The 12,911-nt window shown below is 34.0% G+C and overlaps 1 protein-coding gene across 1 annotated transcript in view; it reads right to left on the bottom strand.

Moving 5' to 3' along the window:
• The window catches only part of LOC107719314 (polypeptide N-acetylgalactosaminyltransferase 9), a gene marked incomplete at its 5' end in the record, with an annotated part of 47,995 nt that overhangs the window by 11,524 nt on the left and 23,560 nt on the right, over positions 1 to 12,911 (bottom strand). The window contains 3 exons of the mRNA XM_016526715.1: positions 32 to 127; positions 1,822 to 1,959; positions 5,665 to 5,850. Coding sequence (XP_016382201.1) covers positions 32 to 127; positions 1,822 to 1,959; positions 5,665 to 5,850 — 420 coding nt within the window. The remainder of the gene's footprint in view (positions 1 to 31; positions 128 to 1,821; positions 1,960 to 5,664; positions 5,851 to 12,911) is intronic.

The raw sequence follows: 12,911 nt of genomic DNA, 5'->3' as shown, positions 1-12,911 counted from the left end.
TTGAAACACTAGAAAAAGAAAACACACTAACCTGTGATGACATGCCGTGACATGGGTAGAGTATGGCCCTGTCATCCTCCTCTGACCCCTGATCAAGGCAGTATCCGCTGGCTTTACTGTTTCGCACCTGAAAAATAAATAAACAATAATAAACACAGGTAGCTAAATCATGACGCAAGAAGCGTGAGCACACTGTTTACTATTAAGCTGCCTAATGTAGTTTATAGCATTAGTGCTGCTCTGAATGTTAAACATAAATGCATGCACAGATGCCTTGTCAAATCCATTTGGGAGATGACAACATTGACCGTCCATAAAACCTAATACTGGACAGAGGATGAGATATGTGGAATCTGTGGTCTAGCAGGGATATTTTCAGAGACAAACTATTCCAATATAGCTATAGATTTTCCGCCTCTGCAGTTCCAGAGGTCAGTGTAGAAATGCAGGTCTCATTTTTCTTCAACAAATTGAAAATACTGTAAGATTTCTCTTCTATTGAGATTTAGGCCTACACACACACTCCTCCCTCCTCCTACCCACACACACTCCAACGTTAATAAGGGCCTCATTAAATCTCATTATGAGGAAATTGGCGCTAATCCCAATGCTTGCTACACTGTTGCTATGGAAACCAATTATCTTTACATTTCTACTGTATTACTGCAGTTTTTACCATTCAGTACATAGACACAAATTACAGTGCTTAAATAATGTAATCATATGGAAAGTACAATATGGGATGCAAATACAGTAAAAAAGTACTATTATATATGAAGCATTAACATTTTTCTATGAAAATTTCTATGAAATATATTTTAAAAAGTAATTTTTCTTCTGAAATCATTCTAATATTCTTCAGAAATCATTCTAATATGCTGATCTGGTGATCAAGATCTTATTATTATCAATGTTGAAAACAGTTGTGCTGCTTAATATTTTTGTGGAAACCGTGACATTTTTTCAGTATTCTTTGCTAGATAGAAAGTTCAAAAGAACACTATTGATTTGAAATAGAAATATTTTGTATATGTGGACGTTTGGTCCTCTTAGACAAAGAAAACTAATTGTGAATATTGTGAATGGATTATTTAGAGAAACCGAGCAATGGGCACTCCCCTTGTAGCGCAACTGACTCACGCAAAAAAGTGCTATATACTATCTACGTGTGTGTGTGTGTGTGTGTCTATCTATATACAGTGCTGCTTGAAAGTTTGTGAACCCTTTACACTTTTCTATATTTCTGCATAAATATGACCCAATTCATCATCAGATTTTCACCCAAGTCCTGAAAGTATACATAGAGAACCCAATCAAACAAATGAGACAAAAATATTTTCTTTGTCATTTATTTATTGAGAAAAATGATCCATTGTTACATATCTGTGCGGTGAAAAAGTATGTGAAACCCAATTTTGCAGCAGTAACTGCAGGTAAAGTTTCTTGTAACTTCTGATCAGTCCTGCACAGCATCTTGTTAGGCTAACCGAGACTTGTCATTTGCACTTATATATTGTTGCTCTTTTGTTAGTTTTGACTGCTTTTATTGTCCTCATTTGTAAGTCACTTTGGATAAAAGCGTCTGCTAAATGACTAAATAAATAAATAAATAAATATATAGGTAGTATATACTTAGAATCTTTAGCAAACTGTTGAAGTGAATTATTACTTTAATATCTGCCAAAAAAAAGTGTAACAGAATGATAGATTTTTCACAGGATTATAGAGACATTAAACTAACAGTGTGTGAAAGTACATGCCTTTCTATGAAAGGTTTTGTTGGTTTAAAAGTTGTATAAGGGGTTGGTTTGTCTTTATTACCTCTCCATAAGTGATGGTGTTATTGTAAATTCTCATCTCAGGATAGACATGCTCGAGGTACCAGCGAAAGTTCCTGCAGTTCATTTTCTTTCTCAGCGCTACACGCTCTGACACGTCTCCAAAATCCACTCCCGGGTTCTGGAACAACAGAAAGAGACTGTGAGTTGTCATTTGGCAGGCGCTGTTTTATGCAAAAAATGTAAATACACTAATTACAGGAGCAGCTCCTCTGGGATTCTGGGTAATAAAAAAAAAAAATTCACAAGCCACTTCTATCCAGTATATGAATTTTTCTACTAACTTTTTATATATATGTATATTTACATATATAACAGTATTATGAAAAATTCTAAAAAGTTAAATCAGCTACCCCAAATGTTGTTGGGATTTATTTCCATGCTAATAATAAATGGTGTTACGAATTTAGCCCATTTATTAAAGAAGTGTTCATTTATTAATTTATTGGGATTACCTTTCAAGCTTTTTAATATATATGTATATTTACATATATAACAGTATTATGAAAAATTCTAAAAAGTTAAATCAGCTACCCCAAATGTTGTTGGGATTTATTTCCATGCTAATAATAAATGGTGTTACGAATTTAGCCCATTTATTAAAGAAGTGTTCATTTATTAATTTAGTGGGATCACCTTTCAAGCTTTTTATAGATAGCTATTTTGCTTAGGACAGTCTGTTCTTGTAGTTTGTATTAGTCATTTTGAATTTCATATTCACCGTGTTCCATCATCAGACCATCGCTCATAAACAAAAGAGCTCTAATCTGTCTGAAAATTGTCAGGGAGAACAGGAGGAGTGCGTGTTTGCATTTATGTCAGTCATGGGAGACTGCAATTGTTCTTTCATTAGGAGCGCTAACATGCTAATCATCTGTTTAATTGCCAGCGCTAGCGAGTGGGCTCAAGTAAGCATGGAGAAGTGCTCAGTGGATTGAAGCAAATAACTTTTAATGGTATTCGGAAAAACTCTCTGCTAACATGCTCAGAATATAAAACTCAGCCTCTGATGCTCAGTGGTAGTACTAATAGGAGTATGGTTGCCAACCATCCTGTAAAATACAAAAATTGTCCTGTTTTTCAGGAAACAGAACTACGTTCAATGCATACAGAATGCAGTTTGTTCCTTATTTGAGAGGCTTACACCCAAACAAAATGCTTCAGTATTTACCCACATTTTTCACTGTGTTTGATGCTCTGTTAATTAAAATGTCTAAAATGCAAAGCACTTCCAATAGGAGCCTGTTCAACTTGAAATATTTATACACAGCCACAATTCTCTAATGTTATAATTTGTCTATGTAGAAGCTTAATTGATATGTGTTCAGTGATGTGTAACAATTTATTATGACATTCAAATTAATTTATGTTTACAACAGACGCAATGAAGTCATATGTCAGGACGCAAAATCAAAGTGATTGTATTTCAAAAGCATTTTAGCACTTAATTCAGTCAAGCAATGACATTTTTATATATATTTATATTTATAGCTGCAAGCAAACTAAGTGTACACTGAAAAAAAAATGAGTGTAGAAAATTTTCACTCATAAATTGCTAGTAAATAAAAACTTTTTTGAACATTTTTGACGTAGAAAAACTGAAATAGGATGTTCTTGTAATATTTGTTTTACAACTTTGAAAAATCTTTTTTTTTTTTACAGTGCACAGCATCCCAGTTGCTTATAAATATATTAGGGGTGTAACGGTACACGTACTGTATTCGTACCGAAAAGTCTTTTGGTTTGGTATGCATGTGTACGGAACAAATACAGCATTTTTTTTTTTTACAGTGCACAGCATCCCGGTTGCTTATAAATATAATAGGGGTGTAACGGTACACGTACTGTATTCGTACCGAAAAGTCTTTTGGTTTGGTATGCATGTGTACGGAACAAATACAGCATTGTTTTAACCACTGCACGAGTGGAACTTCATTGGAAACTTCCAGTTTTATATATTGTTACTTTTGATAAGAAACAAAGCATCATATTTCAAATTATGTCCTTTTTTTCAGGAAATTCAAACAATAAATGCTGTTTTGGCACTCTTTGATGTGGCGCGACAAAACGCTGTATAAACGCCTCAGTTCAAACAGCAGCGCGATCATCTCTTCCTCTTTACTACTAATAAACATGAATGAACATCTCATGCCTCACGTAATCACCCAATCAGTGTTTCAACCTTGGAAAGACGGCAATAAAACAGCTTGTAAACAAAATGTCACGTAGCATTTCATTTACCTCAGGCACGTCATCAGTGTCCACAGCTCGTTAGTGCGCTATAAATGAAGTTGAGAGAAGAGCATTTCACGAAATATGAGACTATATAATCATTATATTTTACTTTACCTGTTAGTGGTCTTAATTATTTAATGTTTAAATAAATCTACTTATGAAACGAGTAATGAGAGGCACTGTGTAAATAATATATTTCAACAACAAATAGAATTTTTATAACTTAGAAGTTAATTTAAAAACTACATTATGTGCAATTTACATGTTTGCATACATTTTTTTATTTTATTTGAGTGTTGCTTGTTATATTTAAAAATAAATAGTAATTAAATTTAAGTTTGGGCTCTGTTGTTAACTGTAACCTTATAGTAGGTCTAATGTAAAAGGGCTCACTAGAGCATAAGCCAAGGTAGATTTTTATCCTTAAGAAAATTTTTATTATAACTGAGTTTATTTAAAGAAAGAGCAATTTGTTAAAAAAAAAAAGTTTAGTTTTTCCCCCTGCTGTACCGAAACTGTACCGAACCATGACATCAAAACCGAGGTGCGTATTGAACTGTCATGTTTGTGTACCGTTACACCCGGGTCTGAATACTTTCCGTACCCACTGTATATATATATATATATATATATCTTCACTTTAAACCTATCTATTAACATAATAATTCTTATTAATACCAGCTCATGAATAATAGCTTTTTATGAACATAACATAATCTAGCAATACTCACACATTATTCGAAAAAGATGTCTGAGATAACTATTCTATAAATTATGGCCAGTATTTAAGGAAATTTGTAGTAGAGAAGAAATCACTTTATGTTCTGTATAAATCTGCAGTTTGAATATGCAACAGTAGCACTGTCAGTGTAAAAGACTACTTTTGCAGTTATGTCACTGCTTTCTTTCATAAGTAAACATCACTATCATTACTCAGTACTGAAGACCTGTTACAAGCACAGTGAGGGTACGTTTGTAATAGTACATGTGTAATTGAACATTACTGCTTTATGAACTTGTTTTCTATTTTAAAACTGTGAAGAGATATAATTTTTAAGTGGTGAAGTATCTCATTCCATTTATTGACCAAGGCCATTCCTGAAACACTTCAGTGCAATTAAACCTTTTAATAACTTAAGTGCTGGCTCTGGTTGAATTATCCTTTCAATACTCTGCTATTCCTTTCAGGAAGAAAGTCTTATGATTACATATCAAGATTCTTAAAATTAAATGCATATTTCAATAATTATAATACTAGATAATGCAAGATACAAGAGTGCCCTTCATTAATAAACTCAAACTGACATACAGCATAATGTATTTACAGCATATCTGTGTGAAACTCAGCATCACTTACTGCAAAGACAATGACTGCAGTAATTGTGTGCTGAGGACGACATTAAAACGGACTCTGACAATTTGCCAAACTTAATCTACAACCTTGTTCTGTGTGTTGTGCCTTGCACAGAAGACATGCAAGTAAATTAATCAGGACAAAATTAATCACAGCAATCATTTTCCATTAACCGTTGGCTGTCTAGACTCAAGCATATGAGGTTAGGTGAGCGTGATTGCTAAAACTTTCACTCACATTCATGGGTATATTCCAGGCCATGTAGACATGGGACTTAAACTCATCCATCCAAACTTCTGCTGCCCGCAACGCGTTCCGCTTGGCATAGTAGTCAATGTCATTGTTGTACGGTTTCTTTGTGCGTTCAATGTGAGCTCCTCTGGCACACGGGAGAACCTCCATACTGCCGCCACACTGCCACACCTGCAGACAGAGACAGTAAACAAGTTAATATATAACAGTAAAAAAGTTAATATATATATATATATATATATATATATATATTACATTTTGTGAACAACAGGTTCTTATGGAAAATGTAATTGAGATATTTTATTCTAGAATTCACTTTTTTTCCCCCCGCAATTGTTATATCTCACAATTTTTTACGATTCTGAAAAAAAAGTCCGAACTGTGAGACAAACTCGGAATTGTGTGATATAAACTCAGAATTACGAGATGTTAACTTGTTATTCTAAGAAGAAAAGAAAATAAACTCCCAATTGCAAGAAGAAAAAAAAAAGCCAGAATTATGAGATATAAACTCAAAAAGTCAGAATCGTGAGATAAAAAGTTGCAACTACCTTTTTTATTATTATTATTCTGTGGTGGAAACAAAAACTGAAATTGTGATATGTAAACTCAAAATTCTCAGTTTATATCTGGCAATTATGTCTCACAACTGCAAGTTTATATCTCACTATTCTGACTTGTCTGCTCAGAATAGCAACTCAACATCTCAATTCTGAGTTTATATCAAGCAATTCTGAATTTACATCATGCAATTGGGAGAAAAAAAGTCAAAATTATCAAACATGAAATAAGAATTGCAAGATAAAAAGTCACAATTACATTTTTTATTTATTATTATTTTATTTTATTTTTTTCCAGTGGCAGAAACAAGTTTCTAGTATGAGCAAAACTGATGCTGGTGCCCATAATTGAATAATAGTAGTTAAATATTATTTGAACTCCATTTTTATGCCTATGTTTCCTTATTGCATGCAATGATGACTGTCCTGACTGAGAGTAAGCATAACAACAAATGATGTGCAATTTACAGCATATGAAAAAAGAACAGAGTCAAATGTACTGCCATCTAAATATTCTCATCCAAACATCAGATTGAGCTCAAAATGAACTACTTTTTATTTAGGGCGCCTCAACTTGCCCATTGAGGTTTGCCCCCTTCATAATAGAAAGTGTATGAGCTTGCTTGATACAGCAATTAAGTGTTAAGGGCCATTAGCTTGTGCTGAGATGAGAGAAACAGGGGGTGATAAATGAATGTGTGGAAGAACGAGTGCAAATATGTTCTTCCCCTGAGACCCACCAGTCACACTATTATGCTGACTCTATGTGTCTGCCTCCACATCATAGAAATATATGAAAAAACAGGCAGTAAATGTATGCCATTATAAAGCAGAGCCGCCTGCTGCTGCAGTGATGACAGGGGCACGAGAAAGTTCAAGGAAACGTTACTGAAACTGCTTTGCTGTTGGAGCACTGATACAGAAGGTCTACTGACATGAAAAGCTGGAGTCTTTGAACATATGTAGATTAATAATCGGCTATTACCATTACAGGTGGATAGCTTAGAAAAGATTATGTATTATCCTTGTGCTTTGAAATGTAGGACAACAACAATAGCAGAGCTACTAGACTTGAAAGGACTACATTCTACATTTTTTAGCACTTAGTCAAAGATTCTTGCACCAGAAACAGTGATGATTTAGTTTAACATAAGAATTTTCTACCCTCACTATGGCCATTAGAATTAAACAGGCTGTTCCTTTAAGAGTTCTATATGTAAATGACCTACGTTGTTCAAAAGTTCAGGGTCAGTAAAATTTCTTTTTTTTTTTTTTTGAAAAAATGAATGCTTTTATTCAGCAAGGACACATTAAATTGATCCAAAGTGACAGTAAAGACTCACATTATTACAAAACATTTCTAGTTTAATGGAACTCTTTTGAAATTTCTATTGATCAAAAACCTGGAAAAAAAATTAAGCATAACAACTGTTTTCAACATTCATAATAATAAAAAAATATTTTGAAATGTTGCGCCAAATCAGCATATTAGAATGATTTATGTAGGATCATGTGACACTGAAGGAGTAATGGCTGCTAAATATTCAGCTTTGCTATCACAGGAATTGTAAGTAATATAATAAAATTGTATTAATATTTCACAATACTACTGTTTTTAATGTATATTTGATCAAATAAATGCAGCCTTGGTGAGCATAAGAGACTTCTTTCATAAACATTTTTAAAAATTACCGACCCCAAACTTTTGAACGGCAGTTTACAAGACCACTTTGTGCTTTTAACAGTATACTATAATACTATAATATTCTATAATGTAAATAAAAACTATAAAATTAATAAAATGAATTATCCATGATTACATGTAGCTTGAAAAAACTATTCAGTCAGAATACAACGCTACATCTATGCTGAATTCTGTAACCAAATGGTGTAGAAAACAGGGACACTAGAACGAATTGAAGACCAATTTTAATATATATTTTACATCAAAAGAAGCTAGACAAATAAAAGGAGAACACAAATGTGACCCTGGAGCACAAAACCAGTCTTAAGTCGCTGGGGTATATTTGTAGCAATAGCCAAAAATACATTGTATGGGTCAAAATGATTGATTTTTGTTTTATGCCAAAAATCATTCGGATATTAAGTAAAGATCATTACTTAATTTTCAACTTAATTTTTGATTAGTAATATGCATTGCTAAGAACTTCATTTGGACAACTTTAAAGGCGATTTTCTCAATATTTAGATTTTTTTGCACCCTCAGATTCCAGATTTTCAAATAGTTGTATCTCGGCCAAATATTGTCCTATCCTAACAAACCATATATCAATGGAAAGCTTATTTATTCATTTATTCGAAAAATTGACACTTAAGACTGGTTTTGTGGTCCAGGGTCACAAATGAACAAATAAACAAAGAAAATAATGAAAAACATGGAACACCTAGAATTAATTAGGACGGGAAATAGGAAACTGTGGGGGGGTGGGGGCATGGGAGTCGCTAGGCCATTTTTAGGGGGCTATAGCCCCCCTAAAATGACTACTCAGCCCTTCTAAAATTTTGCGATTAGCTCCATAAACTGTACACAAATTCGTGATCGCCTCAGTCCCCTTTAAATTTCATATGAAAACGGCGGCAGACTTCGATCGGCTCCTCCCCGTCTTTCAGCGTGTTCTTTTTCAATCCGCAGACCGCGGCGACGCAGAGCGAAAAACTGGACAAGGTCTGTGTTTATCGATAGATTGTTATAATATCTGCATCTGCACAGTTCTTTGTCATAAATACAGTTTAAAAAATATCATGGAGGGAGCAATCGGTTCCATATCGACTGTAAAGTTTTCCCTGCGTTCACCCCTCATCACACCAGCTGTTTCCTCCAGTGAAAATGAAGCACATATGAACGCATACTTTATAAAACAAAAGCAAAAATAAATTCAAAATAAGTAAAATTATAAAGATGGTCTTGAACCGCATTGTGCATCTTTGGTGGATTTAGGCTTGAGTGCTACTAGTAGAAGTGCACTGCCTCTGTTTAGCACACCTTCGCTTTGAGAGTTAGCGGTCCTCTATTTTCCACTAACCATGACATTACTGGAACTAGCTATGCATTCACTGACTTTCATTAGCTGTGAAAATACTTTCAGCTTCAGCACCACTGATCCATAGTGCAACCTTGGTGTACAAAATCCATCTCAGAGTAGTAGAGTTCTGTTATGGTCTCACTGCCAGACGACATGCAGTAGGTCTACCTTTTTCCTGCTCTCTCACAGTGAATACTCCATTGTGTGCTTTGTTCAAGCTCAATAAAAGCCTACTTTCAGTCACGGAACAGAAAAGACAACAAATTAACTTGTTAGCCCTCAGTGTTTGGATTAGAGTTGAGTAAAGAGACTGCCCACTCTCTGAGAAGGAAGTTGAAAATCTTGCATTAAACACCACAATGCTAGTGTAACAAAAGATAATTAAAACCCTGCAACTTATCGCACAATCACTTTACATGAGGATAAAGAACAAAGCTGAGATAAAAACCCATGGCATCAAAATGAGAGTTAGCATTGAGGCTATCTATATGCTAATGTACTATTAAATGTTGACTAAATTAACTCGTAGTATTTTTTTTTTTGGTCAAATAAAATGCTCTTTAGTATAAGAATGCTGCCGTCCTTTTAAATAAAGACCACCTGACTCTGAAAAGCAACAGCAAACCATGGTTTTCTGGTGTCTTCATTGCTTTCTACTGTACAAAACCTGTCAAGTGAGGTTTTATAGGCCTATGATGTAAACTAAAGAATACTGACTATTTAAAAAAAAAAAGACAAAAATCCTGAAATGCCCCACTGCAACTTCCTGTTTCAAAAGGAAAAACACAGGAAAGAAAATATACAGTAGCATATGCCATAAATGATTTTGTTATCAAAGAAAAGAAAAAGTTATCATAGAAGCATTATCAAAGAAAAATAAATAAATAAGATTGATTACTTTAGTACGTCTATCTATCTATCTATCTATCTATATATAATAGAAATAGAAATATATTTAAAATATATACATGTATGTCTGGTGTCTTCATTGCTTTCTACTGTACAAAACCTGTCAAGTGAGGTTTTATAGGCCTATGATGTAAACTAAAGAATACTGACTATTTAAAAAAAAAAAGACAAAAATCCTGAAATGCCCCACTGCAACTTCCTGTTTCAAAAGGAAAAACACAGGAAAGAAAATATACAGTAGCATATGCCATAAATGATTTTGTTATCAAAGAAAAGAAAAAGTTATCATAGAAGCATTATCAAAGAAAAATAAATAAATAAGATTGATTACTTTAGTACGTCTATCTATCTATCTATCTATCTATATATATATAATAGAAATATAAATATATTTAAAATATATACATGTATGTGTGTGCATTTATATATACATAATAAATATACACAGTACACACCCATATATTATGTAAACACAAACTTTTTTTTTTGGATGCGATTAATTATTTGACAGCCCTATTTATTTACTTTTTTTAGGTAAGTGTTTAAAGAGAGTCATTGTAATGCTTTCAGTGGTTTCTTTAATATCCTGCAATAACCTGTGTTTTTACGCTTGCTTCTGAATGACTGGATATCACAGAATAAATCTGCATGCCTTGGGACAAAATGAAAAATCATATAGGCCCATAATTGCATATATGTAGGATGTCCTCTATAACAATAGTCTCTGTTACTGTTTAGATTTGACCTTTTTTTGCATATAAGTGGGAGTGATATTGTATGAATCAAGAGATGGTAAGTCAGTATCACGCAGGTCACGTTCCTGCAGGTTTCTTTCATAACATTAGTAAAATAAAATACTCTCTCCGGACTCAGGAGCCAGGTTGATGAAATGATGATTGTTGAAGAGCACTGACAGAAACACATTTACCTCCTGCTGAGAGGGAGGGATTGTCATTACTGAGTTCCACTTTTTTTCCAGACGTAATTAAGCAGTCTGGAGAAGAGGCATCAAGGTAAAAAAACTCATGGCGAACAAGATGGTGGCAGTACAACTGTAAGGAACTAAAGCCAGGAGCACACTCTACAAGAATTTGCTGTCTGATACAAACTTTTCTTTCATTATTGGGCAAAATCAATCAATAATGTCAAAACCAATGAATACTGTCCAAAGCCATCAGTTGAATATTGTACAGTGTGCCATAAAAGACGTTGCACAGTCTGCCTTGACTTTTACTCAAGATGTCACTGGGGTCACATCAAACAATTTAACAAGCAACAATGAAAAAAGTCAGTGTATAAATGACTAAAAATATATGATATGCTAGTACAAAGCCAGATTTTTTTGTATTAAGATGCAATATTCAATTTTTATCTTAATGAGAATATTTTTTCTACCTATATAAAACACAAAGTATGAAAGTATTTTTTTTTTTGGAATCTGTGATTAATCTTTTCAGGATTCTTTGATGAATAGAAAGTTTTAAAGATCAGCATTTGAAATAGATTTTTGTATCAATGATTGCATCAACGTTATGACTCTTTAATTCCACTTTGGATCAGTTTGATGAATCATTGCTGAAAAACAGCATTATTATTATTTTTTAAATGTAGTGTATGTTTGACTGCAGCATTTAAGGGGAAGAATTCATTAAATAGTTGAAGCATTTTTGTTTGCTATATTACTTGTTTGCAAACCATCTGCAATCTAGTTTAATCAGGCATCTCCACAATCTGCAGTAGCTATCAGATCCGACCTCCAAGACTGGCAATTGTGCAAAATTGTGCAAAATTCACTCAGCACAGATTTTGTGGGTGAGTTTACAGTTACACGATTTGCATAATACCTTTAGTGAACTGGGCGCTAAAACAATGCAAATAGCGCATGCAAATTAATGGTGCTATCAGTGGGTGCAATTCATTCACTCCTCCCTCTTACTCTAAATTAACTATGTTTGGCCAGTGCTAGACTGATGTATTTTCATTTGTTTTTAAAAAGTTATATCATCTCATCCTTTGAGACACATCCCAACCCTCTGAGAAAATTCCGCTCCTCCTCTCTTGCTCCCTGAGCATTATATTCTGTCTCACTCTCTTTCCCATTCTTCCTACGACAGGGAACAGACAAAGCTTTGCCATCTATTATTTTAATCACGTTAATTATATCAGACGTTTTTATGTGATGTACGGTTTAGATCAAGCACTGGCTAGTTTAATTGGACCCTCTTGCCAACCAGTCATATTTCAATGATCAGCCACTATTGATTATCATTACAATCATAAAAATAGTAATAAAAGGCCATGACTTAATGCTGTCAAACTAGCGGATAGATAAAAGTACCACGGTAATTCATACTGAGATTTAAAGAAAGCTACTAAAAATTATTTTGACAGCATGTCTCATTACCGCTCATTACATTTTACCTCAATAAATGCTGCCCAAGGTTTGGTAGTGAACAGCACAGATTCTCTTACACAAATTGCATGGTGACCATACTTTCTCCCAAAATACCACTGTTAATGCAGTCATTACATTAAAACCCTGCATTCCATTCGGAAGGGCTCATCCCTATGCCCTAATCCATTCAAAGGGTTTACCCTCCGGAGTGAGAGCTTCGAAGGGTTGAAGGGTGTAGGGGACCAAACAACTGTTTCTTGAAGTGCCCTTCTGCGTCATCATCACGTGCCCACACGGAGGCGCCGTCATCATGCAAAGAATCTG

Source organism: Sinocyclocheilus rhinocerous, unplaced genomic scaffold (assembly GCF_001515625.1).
Source record: "Sinocyclocheilus rhinocerous isolate Xijiao unplaced genomic scaffold, SAMN03320098_v1.1 scaffold2706, whole genome shotgun sequence".
NCBI classification, from domain to species: Eukaryota; Metazoa; Chordata; class Actinopteri; order Cypriniformes; family Cyprinidae; genus Sinocyclocheilus; species Sinocyclocheilus rhinocerous.
This window is presented reverse-complemented; position numbering and strand designations above follow the sequence as displayed.